The sequence below is a fragment of the Schistocerca americana genome, chromosome 1 (assembly GCF_021461395.2).
Source record: "Schistocerca americana isolate TAMUIC-IGC-003095 chromosome 1, iqSchAmer2.1, whole genome shotgun sequence".
NCBI lineage: Eukaryota > Metazoa > Arthropoda > Insecta > Orthoptera > Acrididae > Schistocerca > Schistocerca americana.
Genome location: NC_060119.1, coordinates 286,155,376 through 286,176,437, shown reverse-complemented (window position 1 = coordinate 286,176,437; position 21,062 = coordinate 286,155,376). Strand labels below are relative to the sequence as shown.

The following is a 21,062-nucleotide window of genomic DNA, read 5'->3' as shown; positions in this document are numbered from 1 at the left end:
TTACTCTCACATCACATAAGACTAATCACCCAGCCCCTTCCCGTTGACCGCCTTAGGTCGCTCACGTCGACGGTTTGTAACAGGTAAAGATAAGGATAACACGGATTTGCTAGTAAGGTTCAAAAAATAGTTCAAATGTCTCTGAGCACTATGGGACTTAACTTCTAAGGTCATCAGTCCCATAGAACTTAGTACTACTTAAACCTAACTAACCTAAGGACATCACACACATCCATACCCGAGGCAGGGTTCGAACCTGCGAACGTAGCGGTCGCGCGGTTCCAGACTGTACCGCCTTTTTTTTTTTTTTTTTTTTAATCTCATTTTGCTCCATATTGGTCGATGGATTTGTTCGTGGTGGACGTCCGATGACAGCCGTTCAGGTTCTTTGTTGATCCACTCAGTTTTTTTATTACAGAGGTTAGCTAGCCCTCTGACCGAACACGCTGAGCTACCGTGCCGGCTCAGAACCGCTCGTGCTAGTAAGGTCTCCCGATTTGAATCCTATAATGCAGGGCCGTTCAAGCCAGTGGTTCTTATATCAATTTCGACGCCGCTAAAGTCTCTTATTGAAACTTCATCACGAAATTACTTTCATTGCGGAATTATATCTCTGAATTACAACCACAAGCCGTAACGACACACGCATTAGGAGTGCATCACTGGCGCCAATCCGTGCCATGGCGGTTGTTTCAACTTCATTATTCCGTTATTATCAGTCGCATGGATGATCTAAGGAGCGCGGTAGGAATTCTGGTTTCCACTCCTGAAAGTGGTATTTTATTGCGTGAAGGATATCATAGACGGCTGTTACAATTAAGCTTTCGCTATTTGAGCCAGTGTAGACGGAAAATTGTTTACCGTATGGGTACGCAACTTTATAGGAATGATGTTCAGACGGGATTTGCGTTGTTAGTAGTGTTAGTGTCATAACTTACCGTTAGGCGTCGCTACTGGTACGTTGACGTAGGGTTGAAACACAAGCGTCAATGTACGTTCCAGCTGCAGTCAGTAAACATCGGTCTGAAGATAGCCAGCAGGGGTTTACTCGTAAGGCTGTTTTATCAAATCAACAACAGTGCTGCTGCTCTTCCCGAGTATCGATGTATTAAAGACCTGCAGAGAGCTCCTCTTTCCGCAACGCGGTTGAAGAGCATGATTTGGAGGTCTGAATGAACTGGTGATTTGGGAATTTCTCACGAGGGAGACCGAAGACCAAGTGCACTACAAATTGTTGAAGAACTTACCCTAGCCATGGCTGAGAATCCTGGAGGCAATGTATGATCTACAAGCCGCACACGAGCCGTGTAATGACAGCTAAAGGTTCGCCGGTCTACCGTTCGTAAAAGTTATGAACTATTGTGGAATGGTATCTCTAGTGCGGTTCGAGGCTGTCGTGGATACTTATGGTCGTCACAATGAGCAGCATTTGTAACCTGTAACGTAAACATGATTTGCAGTTAACCAACATCATCCTGTTGCGTGGATATTAAAATGTATTTCTTTCAATGGTTTATACGTTATTTCTCTTCCACATGTGCTAACAAATGTTTCCACAGATTTTAATTGTCCTACGATCATTCATTTTCCTTGGAGGCCCTCTAAAGTAACGAAAGTTTAACAACCCTGTAAATTGGATCGTTGACTCAGTACGTGACCTTTCAAACACATTTAATCTACAACTTCAAGCTACTAAAATAAAACAAATGTAAAAGATTAATCGTGTCGTTAATTTATTGTTCAGTCAATCGTGTTCTGTGTTTTAGAGCTTACGATGTCTTCACATTAAGCGATGAGGCCGCTACTGCTGCAGCGAGAGAAGTATTATGTATTCATCCTCGCGTGCAAACAAACAGATTGCGGATCTGCGTCAGTACTAGATGAATCACATCGTAAGAGAATTCACAGACAACGCATATGATTTGTTCATTTCTTGTTGCGCTTCTAGTTCCACTTAGTTTATTGTTGTTGTTGTGGGCTTCAGTCCTGAGACTGGTTTGATGCAGCTCTCCATGCTACTCTATCCTGTGCAAGCTTCTTCATCTCCCAGTACCTACTGCAGCTTACAGCCTTCTGAATCTGCTTAGTGTATTCATCTCTTGGTCTCCCTCTACGATTTTTACCCTCCACGCTGCCCTCCAATGCTAAATTTGTGATCCCTTGATGCCTCAGAACATGTCCCACTGACCGGTCCCTCCTCGTCAAGTTGTGCCACAAACTCCTCTTCTCCCCAATTCTGTTCAATACCTCCTCATTAGTTATGTGATCTACCCACCTAATCCTCAGCATTCTTCTGTAGCACCAAATTTCGAAAGCTTCTATTCTCTTCTTGTCTAAACTATTTATTGTCCACGTTTCACTTCCATACATGGCTACACTCCATACAAATACTTTCAGAAACGGCTTCCTGACATTTAAATCTATACTAGATGTTAACAAATTTTTCTTCTTCAGAAACGCTTTCTTTGCCATTGCCAGTCTACTTTTTATATCCTATCTACTTCGACCATCAGTTATTTTGCTCCCCAAATAGCAAAACTCCTTTACTACTTTAAGTATCTCATTTCCTAATCTAATTCCCTCAGCATCACCCGACTTAATTCGACTACATTCCATTATCCTCGTTTTGCTTTTGCTGATGTTCATCTTATACCCTTCTTTCAAGACACTATCCATTCCGTTCAACTGCTCTTCCAAGTCCTTTGCTGTCTCTGACAGAATTACAATGTCATCGGCGAACCTCAAAGTTTTTATTTCTTCTCCATGGATATTAATACCTACTCCGAACTTTTCTTTTGTTTCCTTTATTGCTTGCTCAATATACAAATTGAATAACATCGGGGATAGGCTGCAGTCCTGTATCACTCCCTTCCCAACCACTGCTTCCCTTTCATACCCCTCGACTCGTATGACTGCCATCTGGTTTCTGTACAAATTGTAAATAGCCTTTCGCTCCCCGTATTTTACCCCTGCCACCTTCAGAATTTGAAAGAGAGTATTCCCTTCAACATTGTCAAACGCTTTCTCTAAATCTACAAATGCTAGAAACGTAGGTTTGCCTTTTTTATTTAATTTTTTTAAAATTTAAATTTAAATTTAATTTATTAGTATGTCTATTTTCATTGCAGAGGTCACATGCTCTATAGAAACATGCAGAGTTGCGTGTACGCACACAAAGACATGCGTTTAGTTTTTGTCTGGCAAAGTAACATCAGCAACTTGACGTCATATTTTACGGAGAAAAAAGCACACTAACAAGATATCTGAACAATAAATCGATCCCTAGGGAAAATGTGGGCCATAATTCTGATACTATCTTCCCAGGCCTTCAACATCCCGCCGTTGTGAGGACTCTGGTTGTCACTCCACTCGGGCATTTGGCTGCAGCAGCGGGACGGAGCGACTGATAAATGACTAGTGCGTGCAAAAGTTTAAATGCTGTACTTTCAGACGATCAGAACTACGTAGTAGCAGAATTATGGGGCAAATTTTCCCACGGGATCGATTGTTGGTGTTGATAACTTGTTACTGTGCTGTTTTCCTCCTTGAAATATGGGGTCAAATTGGTGATGTTTCTTTGACAGGCAACATTGTATCAGATACCAAAGTACAACAGGCTGCCTAAAAAAGCTACATACCACCTGCATATCTACGAACGTCTTTGGAATTGGGTTCAAGAGGAACGGCGAATAAACGAAAAAAACCCTTGTGAAAACAAAAACGTAACTTTACAGTAAAATCAAAATCAGAACAACAACCAAACTAAAGGCAGTATTTTATGAGAAAGTGTACACGTGTGAAACAAAATATCCTGCTGGGGAACATTCAGCAACGCGTTGCTCCACCCCTTGTAACACGCTCGAATCCTCATTGGCACGTTGTTGAGGCCTGTTCTGCTCTTTGACGGCGACTCTCCAGTGATTATGCAACGTTCGAGCAGCCTTCACGCGATGACACATTGCGAGTTTCAAGTAGTCTCAAGTATTCTCAACAGAGATTATACCAACGGACGCTGTAGAATTTTATCTGTGCCTACTGAAGGATGGTGATCACGAGGTTGACCGTAGAGCTGTCTACGTAGGCCATAGATCCAAACACTTCTAAAGGTGATATTCTGAACACCTCAGACCTTTGTAAAGAGACAGTACAGACTCTGCTTTTGTAGATCATCTCGCACAAGAAAACTGTGGTGTCACCGCCAGACACCACACTTGCTAGGTGGTAGCCTTTAAATCGGCCGCGGTCCGTTAGTATACGTCGGACCCGCGTGTCGCCACTATCAGTGATTGCAGACCGAGCGCCGCCACACGGCAGGTCTAGTCTAGAGAGACTCCTAGCACTCGTTCCAGTTGTACAGCCAACTTTGCTAGCGATGGTTCATTGTCTACATACGCTCTCATACGCCAGTTTAGCATAGCCTTCACCTACGTCATTTGCTACGACCTAGCAAGGCGCCACATTCTTCAAGAATGTATTCTGAACAGACAATATTGTGAATCATGTACCGTCAAGAGCGACGTTCATCATTAATGGATTAAAGTTAAGTATGAAACTAACTACGTCCGCTTTCTGAATTCTCATTCCTTGTCATGTTCCAGACCTCACGTCAGTATAGTCCTTCCCTCCTCACGCGAGCCTGCGTGAGCTAAAACGCGTGCATTTCGGCCTCCTCTCGTAACACGGTGTTGGCTCTTCAGCCAACTCAACAAAAACCACCACTCAAGCAACACTGATGATGAGACTGATCTTAAGATCATCACAGAAAGTACTAGTCTCTATCAAATCTTCACAATAGATGAGAACTATTAATTACTATAAGCAATGATATAAGGAAATAAAGTATTAAATGAAAATACAACACTGTGAAACAGAACACTGGAACACTCAATGATCTATAGACACTTCCCTTCATAAAACATAATAATCAATTAGGTGTGTCTCCAGTGGTCACAACAGTAATTCGTAGACTAGGAAGCAGGAGATATATCAGGGTATCATGACACACTAGAGAATATCTATAGACGGTGCTATAATAGACTAATCAAACACATTTACTTATATTTTGAGAAGCAGTCATGTAGGGCATAAAAAGCGTTTCCAATCTCTGAATAAAGCCTTTCGTCAACTCAACAGCAAACTTATATTCCTAGCTACGCTGGTTCTTGCTGTTGTAACTACTATGTCGTAGTTAGCTGCAGTCCCCTGGAGCTGAGCTGTCGAACTGAGTGAACGATCTGCGCTGACGAACTGACTTTCGAGCACTGTCGTCGGCGTCCCTTAAAGCCAGCGTCGGAGACGGCGCTGGTTTTGTGTAGTCTTCCCAGACAGGGGAGGTGCCGCCCCTCATTTGCATATACTGCTACTCTGGCGCCACCCCTCGCGGTCCAAAGATGCGGATTTTTTGACGGCGAGCGCACGAGTGGTGTCTTTGACAGCACATTAATACCCCCAAATACTCAAAAACTTCTCTTTCCTCAATTCCCTCTCTCCCCTCAACAGCCCTCTTTCCATCTCTCTCTCTCTCTTTCTCTTTCTTTCTCTCTCTCTCTCATTGCATAATGTAAGCTCTCCCACAGCAGAGACACCACAGTACTTCTCACGAAACATTCAAAATTTTCGCCACACTAAACGTAAGGCATACGATGAACAAGTGAGCAGCGACAATAACATAGCACGAATATGGAAACGTAACTGTCTGCTCAAATTGTATTCTGCGTAAAATAAGAGTGAAATAAAAGTGAGAGTGAAATTATATTAAAAAGCGGTGCGAAAACAGCAGTAGGAAGAGATGTCCACACTAGCAGTAGGAAGAGATATCCAACAGAGAAGCACAACAGGACAAAAAATGTAAGTACTCTAACACACATAACGACTACCCACGGAAAAGTTCTGGAAAAATAAACACATTTTCTTCATGTCTACTTTGCAAATGACATGCTGTCAGGACGAAAAAATAGGGTACAAAAACCGAACAGTAAAATGCACTTTCACCAGCGATGTAATTTTCAGCAATCGAAACAAACCAAACAAAATGCCCAGGTTATAATTTTTAGGTCTACGGTAGTTGATCATGAAATTAGTATTATACTTTATAGAAATAAAACAGAGCCATAAAAGAAGACACAGAGGTATCGAAACATGTCTCAGTGAATAGAAAGAAATAGTGTTTTGTATAATGCGGTGTTAAAAAAAAGGAAACAAATATTAAACCGCAAACTCGGAAAAATCTCAAAAGGAGCTTCCAAACTGAGCAAGATGATTCTGGACAATAGATTCGATGAGTCTGTCCTGATGCTGCACGGACCTCAGACTACCCTCGACAGCGACGAGGGGCACCCACCGTCCACAGGCAATACCGGCCCGAAATGTGACTGACCCATCTCCCCGCTAAACCCGTGAGAGTGTATACGTGAGACATGCTCTGGTACCTGTGCCGCATGCACACTCATCTGCGACAATCATCAGGCACCAGAAAAATACCGCACTCGTCAGTGCTGAGGTACCAACATCACTGAACCTACAGCCGAAATGTTGAGTATGGGTCTAGTTAATAAGTTAAACTAGTCTACCCCATGCTGCAAAGTCTTCAAATTACCCCTCTTTTGTGATAAAGCCGTTCTACATCCGTTGATGATACCAGCCCAAAACATGACTCAGCCATCTCGGAATTACATTTCACTGTCGCGTTTCATCTCTCATCCATGATTAGCCGTTGAACTTTGCCTGATATCCTTCACAACGTTGTCGGTTTTCGACCGCATTTTGAGAATCTGTTTGTGACAGAGGGTAACCCGCTCTCAGAACAATGCTTATTCGCCCCCTGTTAATGTGTGATTAATGTAATCTTATCTTCACGCGAGATAATGAGAGCCCTTCTTAGAGTACCTGCCAGTTAACCTTGTTGTATTTCTTGACACCATCACGAGCGGTAACCACGTATGTCTACCTGTGTTGTTCTTCCCATCGGCTTGGTATCATCTGCTAATCTAGTCTGTTACTGATGCCACAAACTTTAGTTTGTCGGTTTCTTGGTATAAAATGTCCATTGGTAGTCTCTTCCATATACGGTATCTCACATTTTCAAGAGCTGTTTTAAACAGACGCTGCATGAAGGTAATTAATTTACATCGAGAAATACCTGGCAGTTATTGACGGACAAAACTATTTTCCGATGAAGCAGTAAACTATTTGTCAAAACTTGCGTTTGTGGCATCACTATTGCACAGTCCCAGCTTTTCTAGCCATTTTCAGTTAGTACGTAATATCATGCTCAAAAGTATCCGAACTCCCAGAATTGCGTTCCGCCTGATTTTCGTACAGCCCACATAAGGTAACTGCCTTGCAGAGCCTGTAATCACTTTTCGGTACAGTCGCTTGACTAAACAAAATAGTTACCACAAGTGACCACTACAGAACAATGTTCTGTATGGCAATAACGTCTGATGTAAACGAATAACATAACACTACAAATATCAGGAAGCTTCTTACTGGAGATGAGACAGTTGGTAATGCTTGTAAACTTAAATTTTGACAATAAATGACGTTTGTAACATGTATTACTCTCAGTAGTATTAAAGACAACTAATGCGATTGACCCTACCACATAAATCGTTCCGTAAGCCATACTCAAAACTAATTTCATTTGCGAATAACACATTTTTTAAAAGAATGACGAACAAATATTCTATGAATGTTCAAAGTATTCTTGCTCTCTAAAAGGTTTTCAAAATAACTATCAACCGTCATTCACTTCGTGAATGGTTTTCTGTAGGCAAGTTAATAAGCATACCAGTTAGAAAAAAATCAAGGTTAATAGCGTCAAGCGATCGATCATCAACATCAATAACAAATCACTTGTAATGTCACTGTATTCACGATGGCACGTGGATCTATGTGGAGTTGAAAAGAACTATCACCCTTGTTATCTAACATTAAATCATATAAAAAAATCTAAGTAAGCAATGCAACTAACCCAAACTACTGACCTGACGGAGACGTAGCACAGGATTGATTTTCATTGCTGACTAGGCATAAAGAGACGTGACATACCTCATTTTCAAATAGTAACAATTAGTAAATATGATCTTAAAATTACATGCCGCAAATCTCGGTACTAGAGTAGGACTCCTATCCACCAACTATTGTCCTTCTTAACTAGCCATGAAAGATGTTAAATATGGTTCTACTCACAAGTAACAAATTAGAAATGACATGACGTAAAGTTTTGTGTGGACGGGATTTTAACCCAGAACCTAATAGAATTATTAAATGCACAATTAAACGTCAGATATCGAATTTTCTCACCAGTAGCGAGAAGTTTGAAAGTGACATGATGAAAAAAATGAATAATTTCTGTTTTAACAGGCACCTAGCGCCGTTATTTCCTAGCCACGGATGTAAATTAAATATAGGTTTACTTCACCAGTCGCGCGATGGGCGCTTGTTTGAACCAGAAATGATGTGACACAGTACAGTGCTGTCTGGGAATCGAACTTTTGTCTCCGACTACACGTGAAGAGACATTAACTATCGAATTCTTTTTAATCGATATTTCGAACTGGAATGATTGAACCTGAAACGGTGTGAAGAAAAGTTCTGTGTCTCATTGGATGTCGTAACCGTCACATGTCGTAATTGCTGACAAGGAATGGAGAGAAGTTAAAAATCAATATTATTTTCCACCAGTAGTTTGGTGTGCTAATGCCAGACCTTAAAAAGACGTGACGAAAACTTTTGTGTCGGACCAGAACTCGAACACACACACACTCAACATAAGCGGTGACGTTCAGGATTTTGAAATCTTGAGCTGCATTGCCACGAAGATATCATTTCCCGCGAATGGGAAGGTCACTGTTCGAATTCCAGTCCAAACCATTACATTCAACATGTCAATCTCAAATACAGGATGAAACAAGTATGTTTCATTAACTAAAGCAAAGTTACTGGGGTAAGAGAGGTTGCATGCGACGGACTTTAGACATGCCGTCACCTAACTTCTAGTCAGTAGCGAATAGAGATCATGTTTACCGTGAATTTGGAACCAAGGTGAAGTTGTACGTTCTGCACTTTCAGAAAAGAAGTAAATAGGATTTATTTGCGCCTATAAAAACCGTCGTCTAAAGTCCAAACGAACCCTGACCACACGTATATCAACCTAGCATCAATCATACAGACTACCGAAATCCACATGGAGCTAGGTCATGATTTTGTCGTAAAGCAGGTTGTAAGGGGTCCGTAGGCCCTTACTATAAATTTGCACTCGGCACAGGTCGATAGGGCGAACAATCGATTGTGTCGTGTTGCGAGAGCGAGTGTGGAGTTGAGAGAGTGCCATGTTGCGGGCAGAGGTGTGTGGAGGCCAGTTGTTGAAATGCAAGGCTTTAACGGTGAAGGGAGTCGCCATCGCCGTGGTTAGACCCCTTTGTACTAGAATAATATCGGGAGGGTGAAGAAGTATTATTACGAAAGTGATTAGTGACATTTCTAGGGCCGATATTTTGGTTTCGCGTCTACCGCGCCGGCATCACCTTGGATTGCAGTGTTGGATTGCAGTGTTGGTTTGCAGTGTTGGATGCAGTGATGGATTAGCGTGTGACGATAATGGAAAATGAAGAAGCCTGTGCTGAGATTAGCCGTAATTAGATATGTATGACGAAGGCAGTGGCTGTCTCCTCCTTTTTGTGTTTTTGAGACGAATATAGGTTCATAATTAGTGAAACTGTGTTGGTGTTTTTCTTGTTAGCAGACATTCCATTATTACAGTATTGAGAAGGACGAACTGGAAAGTAACAGCTTCCGTAGCAGTCAATTCCGATTGCCAGCCCCATTAGGTACACGGTCACATTAATAATAATTATTGGGCTGCTATTCGATCAGATCAGGTTGGGATATGATAAACGGATGTGTTACAAGGTATGGCACACATAATTAGAATTCTTACACTCAGATGCCCTGGAGTGGGTTACAGCCTGTTCCCTGCATGAATTTGCTTGTTCGAATGAATCGCCATTAACCAACTGCCTTGACTATGCAATGTGTACACTCGACTTGAGTTTGCAATCACTGACATAAAATCAAGTAACGGCCATCTACATAGACCGTAAGATGCGGAAGTACGCACCTGAAGTGTTATCTTTCTTTTGAACTACTCTGCTGCGCTCGTTGATCATGGTAAACGTCTTGCATTGCAAAAGGAAAGCTGAGTTACTGAACGTGACTTTATTGTAAATTAATAAACCACATCTCGTCTGCCAGCTAACAGTGTCAGTCCGTTGTAAGTACAGAGCTAATTTACTTCATTTTCTAACCTGCAAGTAATAAAAAAAACTTAAGAAAACTTGTCTGTGAAAGAGCTCGTCCTGATCAGGGCAATTTCTGTTCGAATGACTTACGACCACCTGACGCTAGGCAGCATCAACCCAGCTGATCGCAACGCTTTGCGCATTGAGCCTATTATACACAGTGAATGTTTATGTACTCACAGTGGCAAACGTAAGATTATTTACTATTGTCGTTTGACTTTCCGTATGAAATACTGTCGGTAAACTGAGTGTACGATGCTATAACAACCACCTTGTAACCAGTGCTCACGCAGTATCTGATGTGGGGAATACTAAGTGGCGATTTTGTTTGGCGTATTGGAACACAGGTTGATGGCGAGTAACAAGAGGGCTGAAAACTCATAAAGACCTCTGCTGCTTCGGGTCACGTTCAAATTTCGTCGAACGATTTTGTTCGATCCCTAATAGTTCCATCCTGTACACCAAAGCAAAAAATGCGATCGCACTTTACTCCAAAGCCGTGCGCTCACGTCCAATGGGGATGAAAACCCACGATGTTGATAGAAAACCACAGAATCTTTCGGTGGTGTCTCCGGTGTCAAATGTTGTGAAGAACGTCGTCCTGTTGGACATCGAACTGCGAACATTCGATTTCGACAGCGAAATGTCTGGCAAGCAACGCCCTAAGGAAAGGAGTGGTTTCATTGACGCCCTTTATGCCACACCTGAATCCTTTTCGTGTCGATGCAGAGCGGCGGTTGTCTTCGAAATATTTTCCTCTACCACCAGTAACGAACCCGCTTGCTTTGATCGCTAGGCGTCATGGTTCTCACTTCCATCGCAGAGGCGTCAAAAGGAGTGAAATGTGGGTAAAAGAGGGTGTGAAGGCCCTCAGATCGCGTGACACGCCCACAGTGGCGCCGGACGGAATTGTGATGAGCTCTGGTGCACATGTGACACTATTAACCCACCTCACATCTCATATGAACCTCTGGATCTGGCCTTTTTTTCGCATCACTCTACTTATGCTCGTTACTACTATAACATTTAAGTTTTGTATCTACGTGCTACATGATGTTTCAGGATATCTGCTGATGAAAACGTCCAAAACACATAATACTGAAATAATGAAGTCAGTTTGCATCCAGCCAAAGACTTTTTCCTCAACGATCTATTCAGCATTTTACAGACCGCACATATTTTTCGACATGGTCGCATACCTCCTTCGTGACTTCATGTGGAAGCTATGAAACCTTGCTGTTTGAAGCGTTTCCGAGCCCGAAGGTGACGTCACAGAGCGCCAAGCTTTTACGCCATTCCAGGGTAAGGTGGTAGGCCCCTCTGACCTAAATGTCAAACATCTGAGTCGTTGAAATTACGGGGTTTCGAAATAGTAGTCAAATCAAATGGTTCAAATGGCTCTGAGCACTATGGGACTTAACCTCTGTGGTCATCAGTCCCCTAGAACTTAGAACTACTTAAACCTAACTAACCTAAGGACATCACACACATCCATGCCCGAAGCAGGATTCGAACCTGCGACCGTAGTGGTCACGCGGTTCCAGACTGAAGCGCCTTTAACCGCACGGCCACACCGGCCGGCCCGAAATAGTAGTCCTGCTCATTGTAAACATATTGATTAGGATTGTCATCCTACATTATACTACCAGAGAAAATAAAGCTAAGAAAGATAAAATTAACTTTCCAATTAAATTTAGTTCTTTGCTGTAACTAGAAAAAAAATATCCCCGTTGATATTTATCAACGGCTGTAAGCAGCTAATGGTCTGGATTTCACTGTAATTTCAAAACTGAAGTTAGCGATCCATGAGAACTAGAACCCAATTTGATGAAACGTGTGACGTATACGTACTGCAGGTAGCACAGGATAAGAAACGAAAAGCTATTAGAAGGGAGATAATTCTCGTCATAGTTGGGCAAGGGGCTTACCTACACAATTTTCTACACAGAATTATTCTACAAGATCTGGCAGGCGGCATTCACTTGAAAAATATAGACTTATGATAAGTATTTCCTTTGAGATACAAAATTTGAGGTGTTCCTAGTACATAAAGATACCCACAGAGGTATCAACTGTAAAAGATTAGATTCAAAATCAAGGGGAAGTTGAAAAATTTCGCATTTACAGCAAAAATGCTTAAACCGTATAGCCTATAATTAATAATCATGGAATATGAGAGTTAAAAAATGTACGAATTTCTTTCAACGATAAGTAATACTGGATTACAGTATATAGGTATAGAGACTAGCACCCATACTTATCACAAAAGCTGTGGTCAATTATATCTGTCGGTCTCTTTTATTCCCAAGCTTCTGGCAACAGTACCTTGTTTTTCATCATAATCGCTGTTCATTGCGACGGCCTTACGCCACCTTACGTGCCACCACTCTGCCGGTCGACGTCTGAGTCAACGCTTTGCTGCGTCAGTGACCTCCCCATCATCCACATACTGGTTCACGCAGAGTGCATCCTTCACTGGGCCAAACAGAGGGAAGTCGGAAGGTGCGAGGATCCAAGCTGTAGGGGGTTGATGGGAAAGAACAGTCCAATGCGGTTTTGTGAGCACTTCTCGGGTGTCCAGACTTGTGTGAGGCCTTGCGTTGTCACGAAGAAGGAGAAATTTGTATGCATTTTTGTGGCGACGAACACGTTGAATCCGTTTTTCCAGCTTGCTAAGAGCCGGCAGGCACTCTGGAGATCGGACGGGTCTGCGCGACCTTGTCGCGATGATGCCAGTCTCCTCACCCGACGACTCACAGTGCTTTTTTCACTGCTAGGTTTCTGTAAACATTCTGCAAGTGCCCATGAATATCTATGATGTTCTGTTTTCCCGCCAAAAGAATAAAATGACACCCTTCTGCCTGGAGCGCACCAACTTCTTGAAAATATAGAGGCTGATGAGGGAATATTGCATCATGTCCCTCAACAAATTCCGCATTTTTTTTCAATTGAAACCGGGCGAGAAAAAATGTGTTGCATTATTTATTCGACGACCCTCGCACTTTTTGACGATCATTTCTACGGTACTCTTAATTCTGAAGATAGCCACAGTCATGAACCTTTTCTCCAAAAGCTTTAGACCCACAGAAGCATCAGTCGTTTCAAAAGACCTTACCTTTTGCCCCAATCCCAAATTCAACCATGCTGTACTTGCTGTAGACTTTCTCTCCTTCAACCGCTCCCTACAAAGGAAACACTTTCTCGCCATCAAATCTACCAATCAGACTCAACCTAAGGTCAATGTTGAATCCTGCTTGACTGAGTTCACTCCTTCTTCCAACCGTGATCCATTCCAAAGCCGCCCCCCCCCTCCCTCCCTGTTAAAATCACCCCCTGATAACTTTCCAGTATTTATTAACCAGGAACAGCAACGAATTGTATTGTAGTCGTTCAGAGGGCATTGTAATGTCCCTTTCTGAAACGTTTATTTTTTGTATCGATAGAAATGTCACCAATTTTGTATGTACATACCTCAGCAATAACATAAGGCGGAGCCTTCAATTTTTTTTTTTTTTTTAGGGAGCAGCTAGGAGAAGCCTGGCTGTTTGCACTTGTCTTACTGCATTCATTCGCTACAATGTAAGCATCATGATTAGAAGCTGTAAAAGATTTCATAATATTTTAAATTATTTGAGCTATTACTCTGTTGATTATTTTATTAATCCAAGATATCACACGTTTAAATGAATATTCGTTGTCTTTTGAATTGCGTTTTTCAGTATTTCTAGCAAGAAAGACGCAACGCTTCGATCTGAACCGACCCGCCATTGGTTGATTTCATTAGTGACTTACAATGTTCATTTTTACGTACTGTGTGGCGGAGCTCACATAGAGAAGAAGTCGAAGTTTTTCAAATCTAACAACAACGTAGAGCGATTACCAAATCGCAATATGCGGAGAACATTTTTTAAAAATTCAGTCGGTCCACATCCTTCGTTGTGCCATTCCCAACAACAGTGTGGGATTACAATCTTCATTCTGGTAAATACTTCCTGAAAAACTTGATTTGGTAGGGATGGAAGTCAGTTCACAACACAGACCTGCATGCTCCAACATGACATTTTTGTAGGTAGTCTCTAAACTTAGTACCTCAGTGAGAGTCAACTCAGTGACAGACCATGAAAAGAGCAATAAAGGATCAGTGCACTGGAAATGATTCTGCAATTAGAGGGACCTGTGAAAAATTCCTGGGAATAACAATACAGGATACATTTCTCTCTTGCAAGCACATTGGCTAAAGCTGTATTTGTAATAAATTCACTCAATAAAAACTGCGATGATGCTGATGTGCAACAGTCCATTTATCATGCATTGGTGTCGTGTAATATAAACTATGGAATCAAAGTGTGGGAGCGAAAACACAAGCAAGACGTTACAAGCCTTTACTGTCACAGAAAAAAATTATTGCTATAATTTATGGTGCAAAACCAAGGATTTCGTATCGTGATTTTTTCCTTAAGACTAGGATACTAACCATTACAACTATGTATATTTGTAAATCGATCGTAAGGGTATAAAACTCAAAGTGTCAATTCTGACCTGCCCAAACGAGACGGGAATCTAAGATCAGTTTCATCACGTAAGCCATAGAAAACATATAAACCAACCATAAACAGGACAGATGCTGAATATTACACTGCCAAGTTCAATCACATCTCTTCCCACTGCAAAATTTTAAGCCAGAAAGGCTACTGATTACCAGCCGGCAGTAACATTTCATATAGGCTACATATGTGTGCAGTAGAGTTACTTACTGTAACTACTTAACATTCAGTTTGGTTCTGAATCACTTTTAAAATTAATAATCTTGAATGTCTCAGTTGTAAAGGGGAAATGTTTATCCTTTCAAATCGAGTCTCTCATATAAGAAGTTAATAAAATAACGATTTCAGAGAAATTACCTTTGTATCATCCGATGTTGCGTTAATTTAACAGCGGGTTCGTTTACAAAATAACTTTCTGCTGCCCGTTGCGATTTGCTCATTATTACTGGGAAATGAGTCCCTTCTTGTGATTTTTTATCGTGTGTGCCATTTATTTGAGATGGTATGTGTGTGAGCTGCTGCATCATTCAGTTGCTTTTACTGTAATATATAAGCTGGTTAAATAAATAAATTGGCGGATTACAATGGAATTTGGCATTACCTATCTAAAGAGCTATCATTAATTACAATATTCCATATTTATAGGCCACAGAAAAGATAACAAAAGAATGCGGCACCTCACATGGAAAACATAACTAATAAATATAATAATATACAAAAAAGCACTTAAAAATGAGAATAAAATCCCGGAAATCGACGTAAAAATTACACAGAAAAATGAAATCGCAGTTGGCAGCATAAAAAAGTTAAACTTAGGTTATTTTTATTGGCTTGCTAACAGAGCACCAAGTTTGATACATGGATAATATGGACACGGAGAAGTCAAGAAGATGGCAACCAACTTCTACCTAACTCGATTCGACCACGAAACTCGACAGCAGTTGACAAGAGTGCTAGGTTAACATGGCCGACTTGTATAAGTCATTTTGACATTACTTCTGGGGATACGGGCGTGTGAGTGAAGCTAGTATTACGCGACACACATAACGCGTACCGTACAAGTCCGGTGTAGATGACTTGCCGTCCAGCGGCAGAGAGGGTGAAGCTGTAGTTTCAGCAGGCGGTTCATCCGCTGGGGACAAATAGGAACAGTTCTATTCTGCCGTGGATCCAGGCACGTGCAGTAGACGACGTATATGCGTGCATCCGCAGAACGCAACGTTTGGAGACAGCTTTCTGCTTGTTGTTTTCACTTGTGGTCAGCAGAGGAGAAATACGTGAGCTCTTGAGGACGTTTCTGGCTATTGAGCGAGATGTTCTACACATTTTTTCAATGAGTACTTTTTTTTACAAATACAGTAATAAAACAATTGAAAATGCTGTTTTGTTTGTATTACCGTTAAGAAAACCTGTATATCTAATAATATTTTCTTACCGTCGAAATGGAATGAAACAAAGAAAGTATAAGCACGCTTGTCGAGGCATACAGCGAGGAAAGGTGCCTATCAGCCTCTTAACATGAAACTTCTGAAACCGGATTCCCAATACCGCTTGTAGTTGGCCTTGTAAACACTCCGAAATCGGTTCTGGAAATCCGGTTCTAGCTGCTGGTTTTCCACTTCAAAAAATGGTTCAAATGGCTCTGAGGACTATGGGATTTAACTTCTGAGGTCATCAGTTCCCTAGAACTTAGAACTACTTAAACCTAACTAACCTAAGGGCATCACACACATCCATGCCCGAGGCAGGATTCGAACCTGCGACCGTAGCAGCCGCGTGATTCCCGACTGAAACGCCTAGAACCGCTCGGCCACTCCGGCCGGCTATTCCACTTCCACAAGCGATTTTTGCTCCCATGTAAATCCACAACTGGTTTTGAAACCTGCGTGGGTTGTCGTGTTGCGTCTAGTTAAAAATATTCGGCTGATATGGACGCAGTGACTTTTTGTGCAGTGAAAGAGAAATAGGAATATTAGACTGAGCGTGAATCTGTCTACCTCTAATGCTTAGCTGAAGAGAAATGGCGATTGTGCTGGATAAATCAGAAACTGGAACAGCTGCTTTCAGACACCATATTCAACTGGGCTGGAAAATCCGCTTCAAGCCTTAACACGTAAACACAACAGCCAGAAACAGTTTCTGAAATTCGGTTTCCGTCTTTCGGAAGATGTGTCACATGTAAACGTAGTGCTTATGATTCCCTGTGTACGCTTACCATATGGTAAGGTACGTCTACAAATGTTTAATGCTGAGATTATATGTTTTACGTAAATGTGGATTTAGTATTAGTTTAGATATGTCACGTATCACCTTGTGACAGTATCGCATCTGTTTGATTTGATTGCATCTTTTGTATTATTTCAGCATGTGAGGAACGACAGAGCAGGGAGAATAGCCGCTAAGAGTCAGTGCAGCTGTGTCGGCCGCGACCAGTGAGGACTGTAAAAGCCGTTTTGCATCTTTGCGGTCGCACTATTGTCAAATAGAGCTTCCGTCATTACTGTGTCACTTGTTCGAACCATGTCATGTACGATCGACAAGTCATATCCATTCCAACAAATTTCATAAATTCCTGTGGATCTTTGGGCCTCAGTTCCTTCATTACAGTAAACACTTAGTATATGTTCCTGCCTTCGCCCCTCTTTCTCACTCCTGGCATTACATCGTCGTCCTGCTCTTCTCCCAACGACTCAAGCGGATACTGTCACGGCAAATGCTACTCAGATAACTGCGTCCTCTGTCTCTAAAATGCACTAAAACGTAAACATAGACAATTATTTGCTTGTACCAGCATCTCGTAAAACAATTTGGTCCATGATTCTGTATAATAAAAACATAATTTCATTATAGCTGCACAAGATAACAATATGTAATTGCTTTACAAACACGAAGCTAAAACTCTCAGAAGTTTCAGTATGAATAAATACCACATTTCCAGAAGTATCAAATTTCACATCCCACATTATAACCGACGTAAACAGGTCTGTGGTTCAGAAGATGTACTGTTGAGGCACTGGCGCACACTTAACGTGTTATGTGTGTTGTGTAATAGGGCCAACAAAAAGATACCAGTTCGGACTTGTTCGCCTGGTGCTGGTGCAGACTTGTGTACGATAGGTGTGTGGTGTAAAATCGGCTTAGCACTACCCGTGGCTAGGTCGTGATCGCTGTTTATCTGACTTGTCACGCAATCATATCTCCTCTCGCCTTGCTGAGAGATATGGGTCACCTCTTTGTCAATAGAACATTGGCTCAGAATGCACGGTGACTTTAAGGTAATATGTCTGTATGATTATATGAAATCTGTCTCTTATTGTTGTGTGAGGTAACAGATTTCTTATTAATCTGTAAGTTATTAACGCTGTGTTCTTCGCTACTGATAAGGTTCATTGTTCTATATAGCTCTATTTGGATGTCAGGTAATTCTTGTAATCTTCGAATGCTGTTCTGTTCTTTAGAAAGCACTTCTTTATGCCCTTAGACTCCCTGTTTCCTTCACAGTCGACACTGCCTGCACAGATATCTCTGCCCGTAATTTCGTGAATACCGTGGTCACTTTACTCGGTCATGTTTCATTATCTTTAGTACTCTCGTAGTGTATATGTTTTAACCTGAAGGCATTTATACAGACTCTTTGAACCATATCTTTCACACTTTTGTAGATACAAATTGTTCATAATGATCTGCGTAGTTAATTTATTTGTACAAAGATCGCTTGTTGCTGTTGTCGTTATGCCTGGTTTGATGCCAATCTCCACGCTAATCGTCTTCTGCACGCCTCTTCATCTCTGCATAGCTGCAGTAACTTACACTAGAGTGATAAGTCATGGGATACCTCCTAATATAGTGTCGGACCTTCTTTTGTCCGGCGTAGTGCAGGAGCTCGATGTGGCGTGGACACAATAAGTCGTTGGGAGTCCCCTGCAGAAATATTGAGACATGCTGCCTCCGTAGCCGTTCATAATTGCAAAAGAGTTGCCGGTGCAGTATTTTGTGCACGAACTGTTCTCTCGATTATGTCCCATAAATGTTCGATGGAATTCATGTAGGACCATCTGGGTGGCCAGATCATTTAGCTCGAATTGTCCAAAATGTTCTTCAGACCAATCGCGAACAACTGCGGCCCGATTACATGGTGCATTGTCATCCGTAAAAATTCCATCGTGGTTGGGGAGGTGAAGTCCATGAATGGCTGCAAATGGTTCCCAGGAGCTGGACATAACCGTTTCCAGTTACAGACCGGTTCAGCTTAACCACCCAGTCCATTCCACGTAAACACAGTCCACACCATTATGGGACCACCACCAGCTTGGATAGGGCATTGTTGACAGGTACATGGCTTCATGGCGTCTGCCCCACACTCCAACACTGCCATCAGCTCTTAACAACTAAAATCTGGCTCATCTGACCAGGAGACTCGTCTAGGGTCCAACAGATATGGCCATGAGTCCAGGAGAAGCGCTGAGGCGATCTCGTGCTGTTAGCAAAGGCACTCGGGTCGGTCGTCTGTTGCCCCCATTAACGCCAAATTTCGCTGCGCTGTTTTAATGGATATCTTCATCGTACTTCCCACATTGATTTCTGCGGTCATTTCACTCAGTGTTGCTTGTCAGTTCTTGGCACTGTGGATCTCAGTATATTGATTTTACCAAGAATACACGAAACAGAATATCTTGCTCCAACTACCATTATGCGTTCAAGCTCTAGTAATCCCCCGTCGTGTGGCCATGGTAACGTCGGAAACTTTTGCAGGCAGCAGTAGCCGGCCGACAAACAAGCAGCAACAGGGAAGTAACCGATATTGTTACTTTTACGAGTTCCTAATCAGGAGTGAATTTTATAATAGCATCTTTCTGCTTTAATAGTTTAGTTTCTTGAGTTTCTGCGTGTTAATGAAATATCTTATAGCCACAGTTCTCGAGTTTTCGTTTGCGTCGGAAAGTAAACTGATTTTGTGACATATTACAAGTTCCTAATCAATGCGAGATGCTTACAACAGTTTCCACAGCGAACCTTTGTCTTGAAACTTGGCAGAAAACACAAAGAGATTTTGGTCGCATGTGAAGTATGTTAGCGGCAAGAAACAATCAATGTCTTCTCTGCGCAATAGCAGTGGAGATACTATCGAAGACAGTGCTGCCAAAGCAGAGTTACTAAACACTGCCTTCCGAAATGCCTTCACAAAAGAAGATGAAGTAAATATTCCAGAATTTGAATCAAGAACAGCTGCCAATATGAGTAACGTAGAAGTAAATACCCTCGGAGTAGTGAAGCAACTTAAATCACTTAATAAAAGCAAATCTTCAGGTCCAGACTGTATACAAATTAGGTTCCTTTCAGAGAATGCTGATGCATTAGCTCCATACTTAACAATCATATACAACCATTCGCTCGACGATGGATCCATACCTAAAGACTGGAAAGTTTCACAGGTCACACCATTATTCAAGAAAGGTGGTAGGAGTAATCCACTAAATTGTAGGCCCATATTATTAACGTCGATATACACCAGGATTTTGGAACAAATATTGTGTTCGAACATTATGAATTACCTCGAAGAAAACCGTCTATTGACACACAATCAACATGGGTATCGAAAACATCGTTCTTGTGAAACACAACTAGCTTTTCATTCGCAAGAAGTGTTGAGTGCTATTGACAAGGGATTTCAGATCGATTCCGTATATCTGAATTTCCGGAAGGCTTTTGACGCTGTACCACAGAAGCGGCTTGTAATGAAATTGCGTGCTTGTGGAATATCGTCTCATTTATGTGATTGGATTTGTGATTTCCTGTCAGAGAGGTCACAATTCTTAGTAATTGACGGAAAGTCATCGAGTAAAACAGAAATGATTTCTGACGTTCCCCAAGGTAGTGTTATAGGCCCTTTGCTGTTCCTTATCTATATAAACGATTTGGGAGTCAATCTGAGCAGCCGTCTTAGGTTGTTTGCAGGTGGTGCTGTGGTTTATCGACTAATAAAGTCTTCAGAAAATCAGAACAAATTGCAAAACGACTTAGAAAAGATATCTGAATGGTGCGAAAAGTGGCAGTTGACCCTAAATAACGAAAAGTGTGAGGTCATCCACATGAGTGCTAAAAGGAATCCGTTAAACTTCGGCTACACGATAAATCAGCCAAATCTGAAGGCAATAAATTCAACTAAATACCTAGTATTTACAATTACTAACAACTTTAATTGGAAGGAACATAGAAA

At 41.7% G+C, this 21,062-nt stretch overlaps 2 protein-coding genes across 3 annotated transcripts in view; both read left to right on the top strand.

The window, feature by feature from the left end:
• Positions 1-17,962, top strand: part of LOC124544613 (ice-structuring glycoprotein-like) — a 55,559-nt gene extending 37,597 nt beyond the window's left edge. The window contains exon 3 of the mRNA XM_047123252.1: positions 17,898-17,962. Within this exon, the coding sequence (XP_046979208.1) occupies positions 17,898-17,962 (65 nt within the window). The remainder of the gene's footprint in view (positions 1-17,897) is intronic.
• The window catches only part of LOC124594393 (UDP-glycosyltransferase UGT5-like), a 143,424-nt gene that overhangs the window by 9,319 nt on the left and 113,043 nt on the right, over positions 1-21,062 (top strand). The window lies entirely within an intron of this gene.